The following is a 25,354-nucleotide window of genomic DNA, read 5'->3' as shown; positions in this document are numbered from 1 at the left end:
CTACGCGCTAGGCGGCAGCGTCAATGTCCTTCGATGCACGTCGGGTCACTTGTTCGCGTACAAGCGCGGCCGCCAGCGCGTAGCCTTCGCTACCGCGGCCGCTCCAACGGTCTACGCGCGCTCTGATTGGTCAGCGTTTTCCGTTAATATCTCCTTAACGAAGCCCCATCCGACATTTTTGCAAAGGAGATTGTTGTTCGGAATCGTCTCAGCTACCCCCCATTTCCGGCTCCTCCTCGACTTTTGGGACACCCTGTAGAGCGACTAGTGCGGCACGTAGCCAGGAGTTTATCTCGAACGGAAAATTCTATTTTAAAATAAAACCAGACGAAGATGTAGACGAACCTAATCCATACGCGATAACGAAGGAGTTACATGTTTCGTGGAAAGAGGACACGAGAAAGTTTCCCCCGATCTCTGCGTTCTTACACACGAAACCGCGCGATAAGCTTATCGTTGAACCTGCGCTTCACGTTTCTATAGACCGTCGATCAACCGGAACCGACGATAAAAATGATAGGGCACGAACATCGTTAACGAATCCTCGTTTATCTGTCGTTATCGAACAGTGTCTTATTTTTTCTATCGCGCACTACTTCGTTTCTACTGTCTGCGAGAACTTGTTATCGTGGAAAGATTACCATGGAGCGTATTAAAATACAAAGAGTCCGATAGAAATGTTAATACCCGTGGAAAAAGTAAAAGTGTTTATGAAAGTACAGAAGGGTAATAAGTTTTTTTTATAAGAGTTTAATAGAGTCCTCAGAAATTCTTTCGTGGTTAAATGTTGAACTCCTTCTACAGGAGAGTCTCTCTCTCTCTCTCTCTCTCTCTCTCTCTCTCTAAGGATTTCAGTAGCAACGGATGAAAGTGGTAGGACAGGGCAAGTGTTTCGAAGCATAAATCAGGGTTCAGGTGACAGAGGGGCTAGAATGACGCAGGGGTTCAAATGACAAAGCTTGTGCGATCTAAATGACAGCGGTTCTCAAACTTTAGAATTTTCAAAGCTTTCTACGACACTCGGAATTTCCAAGCTACCCTGCATAGCTCTCGGTATTTATTCATTCGCGTAACAAATCAAACGATCGATGCGATAAATACATATACGTGTATCTAATAATTCGTGCGATAGATTCTCGGTATTATTTATACATTCTATGTGTTATAAAAATGTTATTGACCTCGTCAAGTCTCGGGGACGTTATACAGACGGATGAGTCGTACGAAAAATAAAGCAATCGTTGCTTATCGCGTGCACGCATAGTCCAAGTCACTTTATTGCGTCCTGCACAATCTTGTATACAAGCGTAATGTATTTTCAAATTCGTATATGATATAAAAATTATTACGTCGCGTACTTCATGAATTTTTAAACTTTTCCCACAAGCAAAAGCTCGAATGAGAAATGCTTGCTTCGTCGATATTTTTTTTTTTTTTTTTTTTTTTATAGCGGAGGTATACAACGTGCAGAGGTTATTGCTATTCTATTATCGGATTAGGTGTTCCGCGAAACAACAGCGGTTTCTAATGGTATTTTCTCTCGAAATTGCGCACCGCGACAGTATCGAACGTCAAACAAATACGAATCCTGACAGAGTTTAATCCAGCGTACGGTAGAGACGATTACTATTTTATAATCAAATTAAACGCGAAACAATGGTCAACCCTAATAGAATTCAGTTCAATTTCCACGCCATTGCTATCGATTCTAACCAATGCCTGCAGTTTTAAGTATTCCTATTAGGAACTTTCTAACTACATGGTAGAATTGCCGAATCAATCCCATGCAATTTTGTTGACATTTATATTTGCGTAAAATCTTGAAACCAAAATTCTTTCACCTGTTCGAGTAGAGTTTTTAAACTTTTGTCATTATCATATTATTCTTTTCAAGATAAATTGGACGGGATCTATGGACGGGTGAACAATATATATTTCTAAATAAAAATTTGTTTCGTATTTTAATTCAGTATACAGAGAAGGACAGAATTTCGAATCAGAAATAAACTTCCAGGCAAAGTAGAAACATTTATTATTAGACTCCTAATATCTACACAAGATCATATTTTGGTATAGACTGTAATAAAAAACGGAAACTTGACTGATAGTACGTTGTACATATCGTAAATATTGTAACGTATATTTTATATTTTATATGTTTACGCATTTATACGCATCATTGTATATACTTCTTCGTATCTATACTCTCCATAAATGCATAAATATCCGCGGTATATTTATTACACTCGCATAACACTACCTACACGTACTTTCTAAACATATACATACACAGCCATAAATATACGAAGAATAATTAACGTTAATCGTGTCCGACTCGAACCTTTTAAGAGTTTCAAACCATTTCATTGCAATCCCAGACTAACCAGTGTATCGACTCGTACATTACACAAGAACCAGTCGTATCGAACCTCGGATAATACAATAACCGAGGCATCGAACCCCCAAAGATACGATAACCGATGTACGGATTACGAATCCTCAGAAACCAACCCCGAAATGGTCGCATTAACCGAAATAAAATTCGAGCAAGTAAAGCGAAGCATCCCGCGAGCGAAATTCGAAACAAAAAGCCTCGACGACGTTTTCCACCCCTTTGTTCGAAAAACGAGGCCGTCGAATCACGAGAGTTGCGCCCGAGAGAGGGAGAGAGGGAGAGAGAGAGAGAGAGAGAGAGAGAGAGAGAGAGAGAGAGAGAGAGAGAGAGAGAGAGAGAAAGTGCTGCTTCTTTCGCGGCGCAACGCGACCGCTATTCGCGACTTCGATATGGGAAAGGAGCGGGGGTCGCGGGGGTGGAATAGTGACGGCGGGGGTGTAAGAGGGACTTGGTAAAGGAGACCTAAAAGAAAAAACGGTGTCGTTAATCCACGGATTACCTCGATGTCATCGCGAAAGGGGTGCAGCTAGGTCAAGACGCGTACGCGAATCGCGTGCCCGGACGGGTTTGGCGGGGTTGGGGTCAAGGAGCGGGAGAGGAGAACCTCGGCAGGGTACCTACCTGACGTGGAGCTCATTCATCAGCCGACGGCGTTCGGTGATTCATGCGACGTACCGTTCGTGTGCACGCTCGCCGCGTCGGTCGATGCCACGGACCGCGTTTCACGGCTGACTTGTTCGCGATGATGCACGCCACGATGCGCTTAAAATCGATCCCGACCGATCGATTCCACCGCGGAAGCGTTTCGGCCGCAGGATGCGTTGCGTGTCAGTGGTTCTTGACCCTTCCCGCTGCGACGACCAGCACGCTTCGTTAATACGGAAGACGTGAATGTCGTTTACGCGAGATTTGTCAGGGTGCGTGTTTTTTTTTCTTAGGCCGATCGCATACGGACGCAACCGATTTGAATTTAGTGTTGCGAACCGTTTGCGCTATTCGTTTCACCTACTCCGCTGTCTTTGTTTTACCTAGCATCCACGGTCGCGTGCAACTACGGCAGTAGTTGCAGTTCGGAGTGGTTCGAAACTTCGAAGCTGATCTTAAAAAACATCACGCAAAAATTTCATAAAATTTCGTCGGTGAATTTTAGTGGAATTCTGTTTAATGAATTTCCGATCGAGGAATTTACGATTTCAGACTCTGCTGAGAAGAGTATCAATTATAGATATGTTTCAATGCCGAAGAAACATAGTAGATATACGAACATCGATCTAAAATTATTTCTCCTTTTGCTCGATGCTTGTTTCGGTATCGTACCTTATTTTTATGGAATTCACATGTCGCGAGCAATTTATTATTTAATTTAATTATCAATTACCTACCGGATTTTACGCAACCCTGCAGATTCAGCCTCTTACCGTTCAATTTTATTATCAACTCATCCGTGGACGTGTAAGCAATCAGTAACTTCCTTTTTGAAGTGTAAAATGAAATTATGTGAAATTATGAAATTAAGTGTTGATAAAATTCGTGCGTTTTTTCGTTTATCGCATCGTATCTACCAGCTTCGAAGCGTGAATATTTCCCTTAAATTTGGAGATAAAATACGGTATCAAGATCTCCGATAACGAATTAAACATTAACACCATCTGCTCCATTATTCATTTAATCAAAACATCAATCTGAATGATATTATCCGATTGAAATTCATGCTTAATTAATAAAACGTGGCTGTTTGTTTGAATAAACAAATTTATATTCATCGTGTATTATTCCGATAAAATTTGGCGTATCTCTGTCCGCGAGTGAACCGTTTTCCAAAAGGTAATAAACGTTCGGTCAAAATTTAGAATTTTGGTTTTTAATAAACTACATCGGTGCGAAATGTATCCGACTTTAATATCGATTTTGACATAATTAATCGTGAGAGATCGCGAAAGATTGATGAAAAAAGAAAATTATAAGGTCTCCTTCGATAAACTCTTTACGCGTGGGGCTGATTTATGGTTAGCTCTTCCTGCTCAAATTCGCAAAGAGATACGACGATCGATTCGGAGTAATAATACGAAATTACTAGCTACTGTCGAGGGCGAGGAAGTATTATTGCATAATGGATGACAGCGTGCGACAAAAGAGGGTGAATTCAGTGAGTTCGTGCCGATAGGACACGATTCTTAGAAATATCCTAACCCTTACACGACAGAGAACCACGCGATGCACTTTAATGCACAAGCGTCAATTTCTCCTGCACTTTGCAGTTTGCAACGAGATCGAAGCAACTCGAAATTATTCCACTCGAGTATTCTACTATTTCCATAGAGCATTATTATCGTATAGTGATATGAAGTTTTTCTCGTTACACAGAAATTATTATAATGCTTAGGTACCATAAACATATACCCGATGCGTCATTGTTTCCGATTTACGATCTTATTTCTTCTAATTACTTTGATCAAAAGATAACTCTAATTTCTTCGGCATCGAAAAGATATATTTTGGAACAACGATATTGCGATAACGATGCGTCCAAGATGTTCAACCCTCTCGATACTATAATTCGCTTTTGCAAACATTTTCTATCCGTATTAATAATTAATATAAAAGGTAAGAAAGTATTAATATTTCACGAACGATTTCATAATACTTTCATAATTTCTATGCCATTTTATTGTACTCTACTTATTCACCTCGCTCTAAACCACGATGGAAAATGGATATAGAATGGCAAAAATGGTTATCAATGCACAATAGCTTTCCAGAGCATAGTTTGAACAACACTATAGAAACATGCTGAATCGTCGTGGCCTGAGGAGTCACACGAGTTGCATTCAATGGCATCGTGCTCCGGAGGCCTTTCTTTCGCGTATTACCTTTCCTTCTTTCACATTTTCTTATCTGGCTATGATGCGCTTGTCAATAAATCGGTCAACCTTTTCCCTCAGTTTCTATTTTTTTCTTCTCTTACACGCCCCCATAACCTCTCCATTTAATGTTCTCTCGCTACGTTTTATTACTCCACCGCGAGTCTCCAAGACGTTTCCTACGAATAAAAACAGAGTGTGGCAAAATTTTATTCGAATCGTTTGTTATTAATTTCGAAGTTTTTTCGAGTTACCCCGATGCGAAACAAAATTTCTCGCGCGAGTCGCTTGCTTCGAAAATTTATAATTTTAACGAAACACAACGTAATTGAACATGGAATTGAATTTAAGGTTTTTGGAAGTGGAGAAAGGTGCGTTATTAAAAGAAGGAAACATCTGAAACTATTTTTTATAATTAATAATTACTTTAGACATCATTGGAAATTAATTCGTAGTGGTTCGAAACGATAAAGTTTATCGATAGTAGTGTTTCCAACGAATTTTGAATCCTGACGGTTATTATTATATGAACGTATACGAGTGTTACTGTGTGGATTAGAAATGTTTAATTAATACGTAGGTATCGATTTTCATTGCACTCCGTTCAGGTGATTATTATAGAGTGTTTATTGAGAAAATAAAATTTACGAATATGAAAGATATCGATGATTTATTAAATCCGTGCATATTATGTATAATTTTCATTGTTTTATTGTCTCCCTATTATTTTATATATTCTCTGTTTCAGAGAAACAAATTGGTTAGTTTGGCACGTTTTCGATGCAATGAAATAAATCCCTTAAATTACCATGTTTCATACACCGCTTATTAATTATCTTGCAGATATTTCTCACGTATTTAAACGCCAATTAGTAAGAAATTCAACACTCGAATACCACCAGAAATTTCGCTCACCTCCTTGCCTTCATTTAATCGTACATAGCCCGTATACAATGTACACATACTCAGTAAATACTCGACATATTAATAGTCAACGTTTCGTTAACGCGTAATGTCGTTAGCGTACCGTTTAATATCGTAGCCGCGTATTTGGATTCATAGTCCAGCGAATTCGTTCCGTAATTGCGATGTTACACCCTAATGACGTGGATGGAATAAGGGACGAGGTAAATGGAGTGGAAGAACTGTTCTATAACTCGCGACCACCTTGCGGAATACTCCACGCAAGTAGTTGTGCAACGCTGTTTCGGTATAGCGAAACTGAAACATCACCTGTATTCGCAACCCTGCGGAATTATATTTAGTATTCACCCCTAGAACGGCGGAAACTTTTCAAAAATAAAACTAACCACCTTGCGTGCGGCAAACGTTCCGCGAGAATAGCGTTCTTACCGGCTATAGGTTTCGTCGATTGGACTGTCGACTGAGTTTAATGCACTCAAATTATGACGTGATTATTATCGTACCGGGGTAGGAATACTTTAACAGTAAGGGTAAATGATACGTGTATTATACATTTATAAACTTTGAAAAGTAACTTTTGAATCTTTTCAGGCGCCGCGACACGGCTTTGGCAGGTTTCTATTTGTCGGTAACAATATTTTCAAAGGAACACGTTATGGTTTTCATTGAGTATTTTAACACGGATTTTGTATCCGGGGTATTTGTAATTCCATCGAAAGTTGCTTCGATAACGATTAATTAAAATGTTCGATCTAAAACTCGTCGTTAATCTCGATACATTTATTAGACGATTCAAAGTTTGAGAATATCATTTTTACGATGAGAATATGTTCGGTAGAAAAGTACATTGAAAAAGGAATCAATCGACGGTGTACGAATAATTATAAATAACGATTTGTATAACTCGTTGGACATTGAATTTTTCCCCATTCGTTTTCCAAGTGGAAAAGTATTTTGTATTGTTCGCATTCTCAACTTTGATAGTATCGTTAATTCGACATTTAACGAATTTTATATTACGTGGCGGTGTAGTGTACTCAATTTTCCGTTGTATTCGTTATCCACCAATTATTTCTGTTTAACGCAACGTTAACGAATCAAGAACATATGAATCGTTCGTGCTGCTGAAAAACCTGCCAATTTAATCCGTAAGATAAATTAGTGAGATATTCATTAGGAGAGCCGCTCTTTCAACGACTGGAGCCATTTGGACGATGAAGATCGTTCGCTTGCGTGTTTTATTATTTTTTTTTTTTTTTTTTTCTGAACGCGAGCTTTTTAAAGAACCGTCTTTTTCACGCGAGTTGAATGGTAACGACTGACGTGCTTCCGATGACGAAGATAAAACAGGAACGGTGCTGTATGTCCCATCATACGTAGAATGAATGTATATTTCATACGGCACGGCATCGTAGTGACGTCTTTAAACGGACACGATTGTTATCGCTGTCTACGTACTACCTGATCGATAACCATTGTACGTACCACCGTTTTTGCTTTGAGCTTCAATTTGGCCTCGTTTCAGAAGCGGAGCGCCCTCGATTCCCTCTAAAATGTAAGCAGCCTTTGCAATCGCGATTAACTTCTCGTATACGTTTTCGATACAAAGCGTGCACCTTTAGGGCTCTTCAATTTTTAATTAACGATCGAACTCGAACGAAAAACGTGGAGATTCGATATTATTGTTTGGTAGGTTTGTTTGTTTGTTTTTGTTTTTTTTTTTTTTTTGTGTGTGAAAGGATGAAGTGAGTGCTTGCGTATAATTTATGATTGCAAAGGGTGCGAGCAAAGCGCTGAATTGTTCCTGATGATTGATTCGTAGGAAGTGTTTGAAATTAGTTGAAACTCGTAAGTATCGATAGAACGAAGCGCGATTCAAGGTGCAGCAGTAGGTGTATTTGTAGGGCTCGAACGTATTTAAAATTACCGATAAATGTGGATAAATCGAAGTCGCGGGTATTTAAATTTCGTCTTCTTTGATCTTTCCTAATGGTTCCTTAAAATAGTAATTTCGCAATTTTTAGTCAGAGTTACAGACGTTAATTTATAGAATTATATCTCGTAGAAGGTCTACAAATAGGATCAACAATTTAAGTGGATCACGGAGATCCTAATCAATGGAGATATTCGGTTCAGCTCGCTTTCGTTACCAAAGATATGTGTTTCTATTATCAAGAAATTATACATGGAGAAAAATGTCATTAACAATTTAATTTTGTATTAATCGACGAATGAAAGTAGAGAGGAATAAAGATGCATGTTTAAAGAGACACACATCTACATAGGAGGACATACCTACTCCACAAAAATGTATCTTCTTAACACGTCGAGTGTCGTTTCATACGGTGAAAAATTAATTTTCAAGACGAAGCTTAAAAATAAAAAAAAAAAAAACAAAATAAATAAATCTGGATAGAACTACTTCCATCGTACTTTTCTAAAAATATCAGTGTTATCTTGACAGTGAACGTGTTAAGCGCGCAATTGAAATCTGTCGATCCATAATTCACCCCTAAATGGCGAAATCTGACACGAGATGTCTGCGTGTGTTTCAGGTTGTGCTCGTTGACCCTGAGCCGATTGGTAATTCTACGGCCGTTAGGCTCGGACCTAACATCCATCAGCATCGCCGTGAAGATGCAGAGCTCCAAGAGGACCCTGCGCTCGAACGAAATGGCCATTCCGACAGGGGGTATGTTGGACACCGAATTGGAGCTACAGTTCGCCCTTCAGTACCCCCATTACCTCAAGAGGGACGGTAACAAGCTCCTGATACTCCTACAGAGACGGAAACGCTATAAAAATCGCACGATGCTCGGATACAAGACCCTCGCCGAGGGAGTCATCAACATGGCTCAAGTAAGTCGATCGATCCATCCTCTGCTCCTACCCCAAAACTGCCAAGTACACCTGTGACAAATTCTCGCTAAAGGCATCGAAGGGTGCGCTGTTATAGCATGAACGATCCATTCTAGCCACGTTCGAGTTAACGCTTCATCTTGATTTTAATTTTGTCTTCAAATTCCTCTCAATTTTACTCCGCTTGCAAAGTTCAATTCCAGCTCGAGTAAGTCGATCGGATCCACCCCTTTGCTCCTACCCCAAAACTGCCAAATCCACCTTTTTTTAGCGACAAATTGTAGCTGAAGGCATCGAAGGGTGCCCTATAATAATAGCACAATTATTATCAACACCGCGTTAGAGTTAACGCTTCGTCTTAATTTTTAATTTTGTCTTCCAATTCTTCTCGATTTTACTCCACTTGCAAAGTTCAATTCCAGCTCAAGTAAATGGATCGATCCACCACGATCACGAGCATGAACGCCACGCTATTGCCACGTTCGAGTTAACGCTTCATCTTGATTTTAATTTTGTCTTCCAATTCCTCTCAATTTTACTCCGCTTGCAAAGTTCAATTCCAGCTCGAGTAAGTCGATCGATCCACCCTTTGCTCCTACCCCAAAACTGCCAAGTCCACCTTTTTTTGCCCTATAATAATAGCACAATTATTATCAACACCACGTTAGAGTTAACGCTTCGTCTTAATTTTTAATTTTGTCTTCCAATTCTTCTCGATTTTACTCCACTCGCGAAGTTCAATTCGTGGACGTAGCTGTCGATACGTCCCAGTAGCAGTTAGCAAGTTAATTTCAGCCTGGATTAATGTACATCACGGTAGAAAGTCCTTTTCAAAGTCGCGTAAGCTCTGAATGAGGCACGAGTTGAAATGTTAACCCGTCGAGACACGTGTAAGCGGATTCCGGTTTTCTAGATCGTGGGAGAGGCGATAATGGAAAGAGAAAACGACCCCAGGACGCTGCGGTTTGGTAAAATATTTGGTCGAGGCTGTCTGCGAAAATCTGGCGACTGCCTGCACCGAGTATAAACGTTCTACGAATGCTTGCTTGGAAATCGTGAAAATCTTGAAATACAGATTTTAAAAATCGTTGAAGTTGGAAATGTTCTCGTGTCTCCTCGGTTACCAATTAACATTATGATTAATACCAATAACTATTACGATGTATTATTATTATTATTAGTAAATGAGAACGTTCTTTCGGACATTTATACACATCATTATCATTATCATTGTTACTATATTATACAATATATTATAAATATATTATTAATAATATTATTATTATTACAAGTGCCAAAGTATCTTCGTTTTCGGGAGAAAACGTTTACTCGAGAATATTTAGAACTTGTGCTTACATATATATATATGCGCTTATATACGTGTATGTATATTTTATCATTGTAAAGTAACTTTATGTTGTATTCCGCAATCGAAGGCGACGAATAAATTAGATCCGCGAGAAACAGTAAATATGACGTATGTAAGAATATAAAATCGAAAAGGTATAAAAATACTCACGCAAAAACACTGTGGTAGGAAATTAAAAAAAATTTATTTCTTCATAATATTGATTAATCTTTTCGCCACGCGCTATATAAAAATTGTGCTAGCAATTTCGCGAGTAAGCTCGAGCAAGCAACAAACGTTTCCAGTCTATGATACCATCCCGATCGTATCAATTACAACGGGTCAGCGAGATATACCAATGAAATAACCAGAACCTCGCAGGAATTACAAATTACGTCGCAGGTAACACTAGCGGTATCGTTTATTCGATTTGACATCTGGCTGTGTCCAGGGAATCGGTTGTATCGTATTAGCGTCGCAGTGAATGGTGTTCGAGGCTTCTGTAGGTAAATCGCGTCCCTTTGGAAAAGCATTTCAATGTTCAATATCGCGTAGCTCCAATCGGGACCGAATGAATTGATCAACCGATCGACTACAGCTTCGCGAGAGCGTACGAATGAATTAACGCGGTAGAATATCGATAATTGCAGAAAAATAGTGATTCGAGATTAGTCGAATGACGAATGCACCCAATTCGATAAGAAGGAACCCCGCCTACGCGGCACAAGTCCATTACTTATCATCGCGTTTCCTCCATCTCTATTTTCACTCATTGCTAAGTGATCATTTCTTTCGCTTGTCAACAAACAAGATTGTCGTGCAATCATCAAGATTGCTTTCATCGAGGTTCTATAGTACCTATGCGCGCGTTTACCATCTATTCGAAGTGTCCGTGCTTACGTCAGTGATCATCAATCATCAACTATAGTTTTTAACACCTTCGTGCCCATCGTATCGTTTTCGATAAACACCAGTTGTTGTTACACCGCGAGCTGCGTGTGTTCTCGTCCTATAGAGCATTCTTCAAGGTTGGCGCTCTAGTTGCGATCCGTGTTCGATGCGATTCTTAAACATAGAGATCGCGGTTCCGAACGTGTACCAACTCGTTTCGCTCGAGCGGAGCTCGAGTGGCGCCTTCGGGGCGACACGTGTAATTTCAAAGTAATTTTTCAACGTACAGTTTCAATGTTACTTGTATCGGAATCCAGTTAATTATTCATTGAAATAATAATACATCGAGTCGCGAACGTAGATGTTTCTTCTGAAAGCAGAGTCTTTGGTTTTGCAGAAATTTATTATGAAAATGGATTGGATTTGATTCGATAGAAAAAATAGCTCGAGCGCAAAGGGTTAAAATACACGAACGCACGGAATACGTGTACATTGAAAATATATATTTTCTAATGTGGTTATAGACGGTGAATGAGATACTGTGAGATCGAACTTGAAACGAAATTCATACCTGAATGATAAATACGCGAGTATAAAAGCACAGAGTTCGATTCTACAGCATAATAACGCAGAGAAAAATTCAAATGGATAGCCCAACCCAGATTCTTCTTAATTACTTGAAATCTCGTCGGAGCTAGTAACGACGCACCTGTTCCTCTCTGTCGGCAGGTGTTACAGAAGCAAATGGACCTGGAGCTGGAGCTGGTGTCGGACAAGGCCGAGAAATACGGTGGTCACTCCGTGGCGTTAGCTCGCGTGAGTGTTGTGGCTCTGAGCTCGCAGCCAGTCGACCAGGACAAAAGACTGATGAACGATCCGAACGAGAGGCTCTGCCCGGAGTACAGCGACGAAGAGGAGGAGTTCAGCTCCGAAGGCGAGGCGGAAGGCAGCGACAGCGAGCCCACGCTCGAGATGCACAGGCGGAAGAGCCGTGCGAAGATTCCGGCCAACGCCAGGGTGCGTGAAACGAATCAGTTCTGCTTTGTTAAATTCCCATCGTATCGAGTGGCCTCGACTACCGAGACGTTTCTCTCGTTGATCGTGTTAGCCCGTACCGGACACCGTCCACGAGCCTGATGGATACCATAAAGGCAAGGGACCGGAAACTGGTAGAAAATACGCTTAGAATAGCGTTCCTGTGAAATTGCTTTTTAACGTCTATTTCGCGAGGCGAGCCTCTTGAGAGGCTTTTGGCACCTTTGAAAGACCCTTTCAGGTTGCTAATGACGTTTTCTAAAAGTCTTTAAACATCCACCACCCTGTTCGTACATCTTTTGATATCGATACAGTCGATATTGTACTTCGGTGTGAGGTGCGACTATCAACACCAAGGGTGATGTGTCCTTTGATACTCGTTCTATCGATATGCCGTCGGGCACGTGCTTTGATATCAGTACTAGTCCCTTGTCTGTACGTTTCTCGACACCATCAGTATATTATTGATACGTCCTTTGGTATTTCATCATCGAGTTTAGACTGACAAGGAAAGCTTCTTAGGTGTCCGCCTCCGATTGTTTCGATTTTTGGATACGTTTCGAAGCACCGAGAAATAAGATAGACGTATTTTTGTTATACATACAGGCTCGTTTTCATATTTAGGGAGTGAAACGACTCCTTAAAGTTTCAGCTGCAATAGGCGGTTATCATAAAGAATTTATTTTCATATTTAGGGAAACGACTCCTTAAAGTTTCAGCTGCAACAGGCGGTTGTCGTAAAGAATTTATTTTGTACAAAATTTAGGGCCAGATTTTATACGCAGATAGAAAATCATGAAGCTTCTTCTTGAATAGTTTCGGAGATAGCCTATTCCAGCTGAAACTTTAGGAGATCGTTTCACTCCCTAAATATGAAAACAAGCCTATATGTATAACAAAAATACGTCTATCCTATTTTTCGGTCCTTTGAAACGTATCCAAAAATCAAAACAATCGGAGACGGACACCTAACAAGCTTTCCATGCGAGTAATTCGAAGCGGAAAGTCTGGTTTAAGTAATATCAAGTGTTTGAAATTCGACACTGATGTGCTTTGTTCTTGTTCATTTTATTCGGGAGAAACGTCATACTTTTAAGATTCTCTGCTCGCGATCTAGCCTTGTTGGTATTAACGGGAGTACTGTGGGTGTTGCAGCAGAGAAACTTGAAGCAGAAGTTCATAGCCCTGCTGAAGAGGCGGTTTAGGGTCTCCGAGGATCTGGATCAAGACCAAGAGGAGATCGGGCAGAAGCTTTCAGGTAACTGTGCGTTTCTTCAAAGAAACCACACTTCGTGGAACCACGAAGGGGACGAATAGGTTTAGGACTACATTTTTTTTTTTTTTTTAGAGATTTGCATGAATTCTTTTTAGCAAGAAAGGAAATTATATAATTCAATGAAACTTTGAGAACGTCTTATACATGTATTCAAGTAAATATTGTGATTTTGTTGAAAGTATTTTCTCAGAAAATATGGAAGATATCGGCTGCCACTCGTCGGAAGTCATCATCGAACCTAAAACCATCAATGTTTTCATCTGAAATCAATAGGGATTTAAATTAACGTTAAATTCACGTTAAAGACGTGTCTTTCTCTTACACGAACCTAAATTTCCCCCTAAAAATTTGAATGTTACATTTTTGGAAGCGTTTAAACGATAGAGCATAATTTTGTGCTATTTTTGTATAACATTCTTCGCAATAAAACTATGCTTCAAGCAATGATATTATTACGAACGTAGGTTTATTAGATATTTATTTCTATAGAGAAAGCGTCCACAAATTTCTGATCGGGGATGTATCTGTAAAATGTTCTCAAAGTTTCATTAAATTACATACGTTCCTTTCTTGCTAAATTGAAAGTGCATGCGTATCACTTATCACTGAAAACACGTAGCTGAAACCTATTTCTGACTTATAAACGAAACCTATTTCTGACTTGTAACTGAAACCTATTTCTCACTTATTTCTGAAACCCATTTCCTCCCTTAACGGAATTTCCCGGATCTGTTGAAGGTGGAGATATGGAAATCGAGGAGTTGTTCGACGAACTGGAAGACTTGTCGGACAGTGGTCCCGAATTGGACACCATGTCTGTCAGCAGCACACCCAAGCCATCCCTTCGACCTTTCTTCAGCTCTAGTCGATCCCTTCTCGCGCCACCTCATTCCGGTAAGTTGATTCCACGAACGCTCGATTTATACTTAACCGTAGATTTTGTAACACGTGAACCTCTGTCGACGATACGCGACAAGTGCCCGTCAACGCTTCGTACGACAAGTTGCGCGTCGTAACGTCCAGTGATAAAAGTGTAACGTTGCACGACCCCTAAAATCAGATTAATTATCTCTACTATTGCATAATTAAACGGTAAGCAACGCAGGTATATTATCCGATTAGTATATCGTATCATTACACGCTTCTGCTAGAGAATAACGAATACATTTACAATTTTAATTCACGCTTTCTACGAATTCCAGTTGTTGATTCGCGTTTGGACGAATTCACCTTGCTGGTGCTACGCTGGTGTTCGCTTGAAAGTTTTACTCTCGATGGACGGTGTCGATATTAACCGACTTATGTGTAATTCGTTTGAAAAAAAAAAAAAAAAAAAAAAAACTGGTGTTTATATATCGTTTTCTAACGAAACGTTTCGGTGCAATAGAACCTCGATTATTGATGAAACATCCGTTCGGAATACTCGCAGTAACCGAGGTAGCACCGTGATTTATACAGGGAGTCTTCGTGGATGAAGTAATTAGTATTGTTTATGTTCCGAAGTTTCATTTCAAGCTATTAAATTCACAGTTTGGAATTTATACGTTCCATAAGGTTGGACATTTTTATTTCAGATATTCCAAGTTGAAAGAACGTTTTTTCTTCGTTACTATGTCTACTGCAGTACAGTAAATCGTTGGTGAAAGGGTTAATCGATGAGTTGTCGATATTAAGAGTAAAATTGTTAAGTTACACGTAGCACGACAGACGAGAGGGTTCGTCTACGTTTGTAGAAAGTGTACTCGTCGTTTATTCGTTCACGATTCATCGATTCATTTCGTTCGGCCATACTGTTGACGTCTTGCGGCGATGCAGCATGATATGGCTGTTGCAATTTTCGATACCTTTTCTCCGGTAGGTCGAGTAATAAGTTCGTTTAGATTTGGAAGATTTTGGGAACGTTAAATGTGGAACATTAATTATTCACGTCGCTCGCGAAAGCTGATTTCTATAAACTGATTGAAACGGATGTTTGAGAATGTTTGAGAATGTTTGAGAAGTACGCTGCGAACCGTAGCAGTCAGTTTTGATTTCAATTTGGCGCAATCAAGTTCGCCCGAATATAAGTATCGACGATAGAATAAGAGTAGAAACAAAATTCAGATTTACGTGGCGATAAACAACGCGGTTACTTGTTCCTCTAAATAATTATTTTTTCATTTTCGGTTCGAGTAAAATTTGCTCGGGTCTGTCAAGGACAATGTTTTTCGCGAAAAGTAGGGAAGCACGATGAAAAGAAACTATCCCTGAGGTCGTTTTCTTTGAGATTTCAAGGTTATCGGTTTTTCAATAATAGTCTGCGGTTCGGGTGCTTGCTTGTCGATGCGAAATAATTTGCAAAAGGCCTAAAAGCCTGTTTTACACCTTGCACAAGTACACCGAAGTATGTGAAAGTAATCGAAAAAGTTTCGATAAAAATGTTTGGTCCGATCGAAACTTCTTCAAATTATCTATACGTACGGTAAGTCTCTTTGAGTAGATATTTTTGTAATTTTTTAAATAAATACGAACGAACTTATTATTCAGCCTACGATACATATACATATATATATATATTTGATTTAAATTTATTTCATTTGATGAAAATCTCGCGACTGGACACCGTACGTTAAGGACAACTGTTGAAACTATAAATGAAACTATAAATGAAACTATAAATGAAACAACAAATGTACTCGATCCTTTTCGATATTAATCGATGCGATTTAATCGAAGTTTCCTTAACGAATGTATCAACCATTTCGCGTTTGTTTGTTACGAGTAATGTTTGCTCTCATGTGCCCTGGCTTATGCTATGTTCCACCCATATTTTGCACTTATTTGTCGTTTCGTTGATCAATGATTCCGTTGCGGACGTATCGAGATAATTCTACGTATCCCTAGGCAATCGTTTATTGAAATGTATTATTCGATTAAATATACCCTCTTCCCTTAAAAAATTGCCATCGTCGCGAGGATCACTTCGAAACTTTCGAGATGTAAAGTAATGGTGTTCTAAAAATGTACTACATTCTAAACTCCGTTTCATAAGGGTCTAATTTTGGCGCAGTATGCGAGATGTTACCAGTCGCACATTCCATAATCAAAATTCCAATTTTGATCTTAACAGTTGGCAGCACGCGGTATTGCTATTTTTTTCGCTTTTGTAAAAAAAGTTTTGTAAATAAAGGTTACGCTGGTGGAAACACGAGGTTTTCTTTCTTAAGCGTCGAGGTTTTAAATTCCATTCGTTTAAAGTTGCGTGGTCCTTGGATTCATTGAATTTTAGAGTGCCTAAAATTGGTTCGAATGGGCAATAATTTCGGACAAAATTACTTGGTTCCTTTTTCAAAATAATAGCGTAATCAATTACGTATTGGGATTGGCAAAGGTGTATAGATTCGTGTCTGTAAAAGTATCAAACATAGATTTGACGTGCTCTCTAGTGACAATTATATCGAGTAATTATAAAACGAATCGTTGATATTCGTTATTGATACCAATGGGCATATTTACCAATATAAAGTCAATAATTATTAGATTCATGCATTTGCAGGAAATTTGAATGTGCAAGAATATAAAAAAGATCGAAGGAGAAGTTTATGTTACGATATTTGCAGAATAAAATAAATTCCTATTTAGGTTCGATTTTTTAAGGCACGTTCGCGAAGATTCGATTTTCCATAAGGATCCGCGGGTCTAATAATTGTTAATATCAACCCGTTGCATTTGACAAATTTTTCCGGTATCTACCAGCAACTCGAGATACTTCCTCGGTACGCTGTGCTTAGATTAACTTCGAAGATGAGATCTCTAATTCGAGATTTGAAAATCGGATCACCTTAACTTTATCGACGGTCGTTTTATTGACACTTTCAGTTCCAAAAATATTCGCGTTAAACACAAATTAACGCCGGTTCGAGAGTCACCTTTCCTAGCGCGAAGAGCGAATCAACCGAACGAAGAAACAAATCGTCTGTAATTTACTAGCCCGTCGATGGTCTTCTACCAGATACCGAATGAATGAATTTTAGATCTTATGAGTTCGAATTAGAGACGCCTCAGATAAATAAATATTATCGTACACATTCGCAAAAGGAGTACATACACTCGAAACTCTCAAGATCGATCCTCGTTAACGCGTAATACCAAAGTAGCAATTGCATTTGAATTCGACAACTCGCATTGAAGCTCGCCCGAATCCCGTCGCTTCAGTTTCGATAACTGCAATTTTTCTCCGTAAAAGTAACGCCCGTCGGAGCCCGCGTTGATACCGAAGGGTGACGATGTTAGGCTGCTAAGTAAAAATAGGAACTTCAGACACAACGTTTCGTTGGTCGTTGCGGGCGTTAGATCTTTTTTAACTAAGTGAAAGTTTGGTGGGTTGGCTTTGCATTGTTGCATGTTACGATTCGGTAGTAGTTACCAACGAGGAGACCGGAACCACGTCTGCGACGGCCGCAGGTCAACAGAGCGCAGGTCAGCCACCTAAAGAGAAACATCGTGTCGGACATACCACGCCAGGTATGTAGAGTGATAAAATTACTAAAAGTACGCTAAACTTGATCCTAACAGAGTTTCGAGGATAAATTAGCTGGATCTTGTGGACCTCTGCTTATCACCGAGCAAAGCATGGCTGCGTGAATCTGGCATGTCGTAACGATTGATTGTACTCTTCGTATTTGTTTCTTTTTTTTTTTTCTCTCTCTCTCTCTCTCTCTCTCTTCGAAAGGAAACGATCGGAATGACAGTCGAGGAAAGAAGTGACTTCTGTTGGGACCGTTATATTCATTATAGAGATTATAGACCATTGGCACGTAAATGTTAGAGCCAGCGTGCATTTAAGTAGCGCTTGAAAGTTTTCGTTTGTTTTAGAGGAAACACGAATAGGAGAGCTTGTCGACTTGAATTTGCGATTTTCGAGAACGGAAATGTAGCATATGATGATTCGAACGCGTTGAGTATATTAACGATAGATTCGTTTGTTTCGAGTGGGTCAGTTAATTGTTTTAAACGGTTTAGTACCACGCTCGGTGTCGTTGATAGATTAGATGGATCGGTAACTTTAGGACACTGCTATGTGAATATAGTAAGAGCGAATTAAAAAGATACAGAGACAAAGATTTCGAGTCGGATAGAATTGAATCCGAGTTCGTTGTAAATCGACGAGAGAATTAATTTAATTACGTCCTCGTCCTCTTACTTTGCTCGTTTAAATTCGCTTCTATTCTAGAGTGACTGGACTGCTCGATCGACGCCATGCAAGGACAATCGAAGCGCGGCATTTCCAGTTTCGCTTTTCCCATTCGAAGCTTTCGTCGCTTATTTTCAGCGGGGCGAGTTTCGTTGAATCGCACTCGAGACCTGCTTCCGTTGTTCTTGCATCGGTCTCTGTGATAACGCCGTGAATCGGTAGATGTAAAAACACGCGACGACGATGAATGTAACAGCGACGTTGGAAAATAAATTCTCACTTGGCATTCGATTTCTTGTAGTCATTCGTTTTCTCATTGCTTGCGCGACGGCGAACGAGAGACGAAGGACTAGGGTCGCCAACCGTACTCTTTTAATAATAACTGCGGCAAGAACTTGGTGTCCTTTATTTTCTGGAGATATTACGAATGAAAATTGCTGGTTGAGATTGTGTCTAATACGAATCGATTGTGGTGGGTTAATCAATATAAACTGCCCAGTATTGTTCGTTACGTATATTTGCGAAACGTGTATTTTCTTATGTATTTCAAAAATAAATTAAATGAATAATGGACAACTTGTTGGATAGTCTACCGATGTATAGTTACATCGATCGATTTTCATTTTTAAATACGTATGCATTTTGTAGTTTTAATTTTTATTAGCGATATATACATATGCCATCTGTGACTAATGTACGTATGTATATATTATTATATACGCATCAATATATACATATGTATATTAATCACACATTGCATATATATATATATATATATATATATTATATATTATATATATATATATAATAAACAAAGATAATAAAGTATATAGATAACAAAGACCACGTTTAATATAGTTTTAGAATATAAATATAATATATATATAAACACTGTTGTAAATATATATATATATATATATATAATATTTATATATTATATACATTATATTTATATTCTAAAACTATATTAAACGCGGTCTTTGTTCCATAATGGTAAGAATTTCACCTTTACATATACACAGTGTATAAATTATACGTATTTATAAAGACTAGATTCTCCCCATTATGAAAATGCATTACACGCGCATTACAGCCTGATATATTATTTTATTAACATACAGCGTAATAGGTATTCGTACAGGAACCATTTACTTTAAGTTGGTTGGTGTAGGAATGCTTCTTGCACTGACCGTATCTTATAAACATACATTAACAAATATTATTTTACGTAACAGAGACCACCAAATTCATCTTTCACGTTACACATCGTTCCAATCGCAATGATCGCGTAAATGTATGCCAACAAAAGCTAGAAATATGCAATATCCTTTTTCCATGGTTGAAGGAGTTGGCGACCGTAGTTAGTACGCTCTTTTCTCTTCGATTAGAGCCGTCGAACGGTGAACAAGAGCCGTGTGTCTGTTGCGTGCCTCCTTTGCGCCTCTTTCGCGGCTCTTTTGCGCCTTCTCCTTAATGTAGCAATTTACAAATCGAATTCTTCGCACCTGTCCAACTGGCCTCTTCTCTTTCCGTCTCTCTCTCTCTCTCTCTATCTGCTCGCACGTACGTATCTTCTTCTTTATACTATGAATCTTTGTATACGATCTACATTACCTGTGTTACTAACTTTTCGTTCTTGTACGATTAATGCGACACGATTGATTGCAAGTGTGGGAGGCTTCCGATAAAACATATACTTGACTGTCGATCACGAATGCCTTTGCCATGTATTTCGCGCGCAGATTCGTGGTATCCTTGATGTGTGATACATTTAGTAAGTTTCACTATTCTCTATTCTATCTAACGAGTCCTTAATCGTCGATTGATTTAACAGTGTAGTGTGTATTAGCGATTCTGTCTAATTGGACGCGTTAGACGCGTTTCGACTCGCTGTACTTTTACTTGTCCATCGTATTACGGCGGAAGCGCATTCTTGTCACGTCTCGCATAACGCGTGCGGATCTTTTGAACGCGACTCGACGTGATTTTACATAAATTTACAGACGGTATATAAATCCACGTGCGTCTATATTACGTGTACGCTTATGTGTACATTATTTAATATGTACTCGTATTCAATTATTTATTTCTTTTAAGTTTATACGTATAATACATATCATATATATATATATATATATGATAAATGTAACAAATACATTAAATTTTTTTAATTATGTAATTTTTTTTTTTAATTCATCTTGCTCATCTTGCTGCATATTACGTGTACACGCAATATTTGATATGTACTCGTATTAAATTATTTATTTCTTTTAAGGTAATATCTATAATACACGTCATATACATATATGATAAATGTAACAAATATATTAAATTTTATAATTCATCTTGCTCACGCGTTAAACGAACATTTGCTGAAAGTAATAGCTAGCTTTAGTAGAACATCCAAGACTGATTAGTAAATCTAAATATCTTCATTTATTTATATAATTTACATCGTATTTAAAAATTGTAATACGTGACATATATCATAATTGCGTTATAATACGCGTGATAATAATGCGTTCCCACCGTCGATCGACTACACGGATATCACGCGCATCGCTTGTCGCGAGTTTCAGACCACCTCCAACTAACCGAATTATTTCATAAATAATATCTAAATAGAACATGTAACAGAATGTTAAATTGAACGTGTTCCTTACAGAGTTCACAGATTCGACTTTCTTTTTTTAAGAACAGGGCCATTCTTCTTCTTTTTTTTTTTTTTGCGTATTACAGTTATTTACTTCACGAAACTTTGCACAAATATTTTTAAACGACGACGTATGTTATGAAAGGGATTTTTGTTGAGACCTGGCAGTAGTCGCTACTCGTATTGGGTCAGACAGTTCAGTCAGCCTTTAGAAGGTCCCCGATAAGTATTATTCAAAAGGAAAAGTTGGTCCTTCTATTCGTCTTTTTTTTTTCTTTTTTTTTTTAATTAATTTTCCAAAGAAGACTTTACGTTGGAACTAAAAATCGAGTAATCGTTCGGCAGTAAATGATTTCGAAACACCGCGCGACGGGAGCACGCGAGAATGTTCGAAAAGACGAGTTTGGGAGGTGGTTTGAAGCTTGTGATCGTTAGCGCGAGCTAATCGATGGTGCGCCACGACGAAGAGTAATGAAATTTCGTTGCAGAGCGCGGCGTGGATAGACAAAGCGACGACAGCTCCCGGAGAGCCGACAGCGATTCGCATCCAGAGAATTGGACGGATCACGAGGCGAACGATCCGCCGAATTACGTGCCTGGCTCCCCGCCGAAATCGGAGCTGCACAATAAAACCGAGAGCACGGACAGACGGAGCAGACTTTTTACCCGCGACAGAGGCACACCGGGTAGCAATAAGTCTAAAAAGCACAGCCTCAGCGTTGACTTGAAGCCACCGGCCGACTTGAATAGCTCCGAGGTAGTTAAACAGTACTCCGATAACACGGGGGTGGATAACGGCCAGGCCTGCGCAGATTTTTATTAAAATCAAAATAAAACAATAGCTATTCGGAAAGAATGTATTTTAACACAGTTCTTTGAAAATGAAAATAACACCGATTCGTTTTAAGTAATAGCTATTTCAAGCACCAAATTATTTTTGTATTTGAAATTCAACGAAAGAAGTGATCCTCTGTATGATATGCGACAAGTAGAAGTTATTTAAAAAAAAATCCTTGCAGAAATTTGCTCCGAGCAAAGTCGTTCAAAATATTCATCCGAAACGGATTTGCTGTTGTACTTGAAAATATGTTACACTTTGGAATCGTTCTTTCTTGGAGTTGGAACAATAGCAAAGTCTAATTTATATGTTCAAAGTGGAAACAAATGTTTCGTTTTTAAACGTTTTACTTTCGTAAATCCTTTGTGTATCCTTTGCATCGGTAGGACGCCTGTTAATAAATGGATGCGTTATTGTTTCAGCCGAGGAAGGCATTAGTGGAGCAATTAAGTCGCGTTTTACCGGACGACAGTTTGCCAGACGCGGTGTCGTTGGTCTCGTTGGCTGATCCAGGTGGAGCGGTGCTCGCCGCGAGACTTCAAGAAAGGAACCAGAGAGTCCTGACCACTGCTTCTCCTGCAGACATTCGTGCCACGTTCACGTGCCTGGTCACGCGAATACAAAAATTGTAATTATCGTTCATGGGAAGATTGTACGGTGGGACCTCGATTGATGGGACTCGATAGACCCTTTACTGTCCATAATTTTACGCCTGTTGTGTTCCGACGACTCTGTTATATAAAATTCTCAACTATAATGTGCATCCAAACAAGGCTATAAAACTTATATAAGGCCTCGACATTTTTCAGGAACTAAAGGGCTTTCCAAAGAGAGCTTTAGGATTTACACGTAAAAGTACACGTTACTAGACTTAAACAATACAATTAAATGTGAAAGATAATCTTCAAGTATTCAATATAAAGGTACACGTTACTAGACTTAAATAGTAGAATTAAATATGAAAGATAATGTTCAAGTATTCAATATAAAAGTACACGTTACTAGACTTAAACAGTAGAATTAAATATGGAAGATAATGTTCATGTATTAAATATAAAGGTACACGTTACTAGACTTAAACAGTAGAATTAAATGTGAAAGATAATGTTCAAGTATTCAATATAAAAGTACACGTTACTAGACTTAAACAGTACAACTAAATATGAAAGATAATGTTCAAGTATTCAATATAAAAGTACACGTTACTAGACTTAAACAGTACAACTAAATATGAAAGATAATGTTCAAGTATTCAATATAAAAGTACACGTTTATATTGATCACTGTTATACTAACACATTTATACTTTGTTGAAATAACAAATCCTAAAGCACCTTCTGAAAAAGTCCTTACCTTCCTATTTCTAAATATTATTTCCTGAGATCAGTCATGAATTACACCAGTTAATCGAGGCTCCTACTATATAATTATCGCCATCGTTGTTAATGTCAATTAAAAGACAACGTTTCCATCACGGTTTTCCATGAATATTACAAATTTATCTTTACTTCCAGCTGCAACAGCTCCGCGAAGCCACCAGCACCCATCAAGGTGGTGATTGCAGGTGGTGACAGTTTCGCGAACGCGGTGCTGCGTCACTACGTGGACTTGTTGAGCTTCCGGCCACCCGACTGGCAGAGTTACCTGAAGTTCTTGGTCGTTCCGTTGGGTTCCAACACGTTATCCAAGTATCTCAGTTCGATAGATGCCAAGTACTCCATGCTGTTTGGCGAGGAATGGAAAGAACTCCTGGAAAGGGAGGGCGGTGGTGCGAGCGAATGTGCTGCAAGAGTTTCAGAGTATTTAGCTGTCGCTGGACCTACCTTACTTCTGCCAATCGCGGAAGCCATGGTTACCTACAGGTAATCGACCGTGGTCTTCATCGATCCTTTCTTTTCCTGACAGTATCGCAAGGGTTAAACAAGTTCCTTGGAATTATACTTAGCCACTATTAGGAGGGCGAAATACTCGTTGTACAACTGGTGGAACGGGATCAATTCGACCCTCGTCAAAGTAAATGGCGAGGTCGCTTTTGAACTCATTTTCACCGGGGAAAATCTTGCGCAACCCGTTTGTTATACTCTCGTGGAAGATATTGGATCAACCTATATCAGGCAAAGTTTCTCTTGAAAGGTATCACCTGTTTCATTCGTTTCTCCATAGATTAACCCATAGCATACCAATAGCATACCCATAGCATAGTTAAAATAGTCAATGCTTTGGAACCGTTGGGACCACTACTAATGAAATATTCGTCTTTTTTTTGCAGAGAAACGGATGACAGCAGTCAAATATTCATCCCGTTCATAAATGACGTTCGAGTAGGGTGCCCAGACAGCAGTTCGTCAGCTTCGGTAGATCTGGAGGAAAATGTAACCATGTCCGGCTCGCCACCCTCTCTGCCACCTCCGGGGTTACCTATTCCACCACCCGGTAGGTTAACACCGCCCAGCAGTCCCAATGTTGGTCAACCTACGAGGGAAGGCTGGGAACCAGTCGAGCTGCAACTCGACTACTGGAGCAAGCAAACGCAAGGTGAAAAAGGGAAGAACACGCTGAGACAAGCTTTCAGAGCCCTCCACGTTCAAAGACTTCCGCCACTGGGAGAAACACCTGGTCATCACTTGTCCATGAACTACACCACTAAAGAGAAGAAACAAAAAAGTACGTAAAAGCGAACGGAATTGTGGGTAGTCCCAGATTGCTTCCTTTTCAATTAGCCTTTCAATTAATTTCGCGTAACGTTGGTACTTTTTCAGTAATGAGATTGGGCAAGAAGAAGGAGAAAGAGAAGGAAAACGAGCCAAAGAGTCAAACGGTTGACGGTGTGACACGACTTATATGTTCTGCGAAAACTCACAACATTCCATTGAGAGGTAAACAAAGTAATTCGATAAGTAAATTTTTCACTTCCACTAGAAGTCTTCTACTTAGCTTGTACTTTTTATTTATCTAACGTAACGATCCTGAGTTCACGAAGAGTGTCTATGACTCAAATTACAATAGAAAAATGTGTTTTAGTTTTCAGGTACCAGTATTTTAAAAAGTAAGTTGAGATTGCTGCAATTGCCATCGAGTCTTGATAATTGTTTAACAAAATA

At 39.1% G+C, this 25,354-nt stretch overlaps 1 protein-coding gene across 3 annotated transcripts in view; it reads left to right on the top strand.

Annotated features, from left to right (window-relative positions):
- Nucleotides 1-25,354, top strand: part of LOC128888731 (phosphofurin acidic cluster sorting protein 2) — a 66,256-nt gene that overhangs the window by 38,164 nt on the left and 2,738 nt on the right. The window contains exons 2-11 of one of the 3 annotated variants that reach the window (XM_054145825.1): nucleotides 8,736-9,039; nucleotides 12,008-12,295; nucleotides 13,469-13,571; nucleotides 14,328-14,483; nucleotides 17,991-18,092; nucleotides 21,904-22,172; nucleotides 22,676-22,881; nucleotides 23,768-24,115; nucleotides 24,523-24,917; nucleotides 25,013-25,129. In XM_054145825.1, the coding sequence (XP_054001800.1) occupies nucleotides 8,736-9,039; nucleotides 12,008-12,295; nucleotides 13,469-13,571; nucleotides 14,328-14,483; nucleotides 17,991-18,092; nucleotides 21,904-22,172; nucleotides 22,676-22,881; nucleotides 23,768-24,115; nucleotides 24,523-24,917; nucleotides 25,013-25,129 (2,288 nt within the window). Of the gene's footprint in view, nucleotides 1-8,735; nucleotides 9,040-12,007; nucleotides 12,296-13,468; nucleotides 13,572-14,327; nucleotides 14,484-17,987; nucleotides 18,093-21,903; nucleotides 22,173-22,675; nucleotides 22,882-23,767; nucleotides 24,116-24,522; nucleotides 24,918-25,012; nucleotides 25,130-25,354 lie in introns of all 3 variants that reach the window. The other 2 variants (XM_054145824.1, XM_054145826.1) reach the window with 2 other exon arrangements.

The sequence above is a fragment of the Hylaeus anthracinus genome, unplaced genomic scaffold, assembly GCF_026225885.1.
Source record: "Hylaeus anthracinus isolate JK02 unplaced genomic scaffold, UHH_iyHylAnth1.0_haploid 11994, whole genome shotgun sequence".
Taxonomy (NCBI): Eukaryota; Metazoa; Arthropoda; class Insecta; order Hymenoptera; family Colletidae; genus Hylaeus; species Hylaeus anthracinus.
Note: the sequence above shows the minus strand (reverse complement) of the source record. Positions and strands in the feature narration are given on the sequence as shown.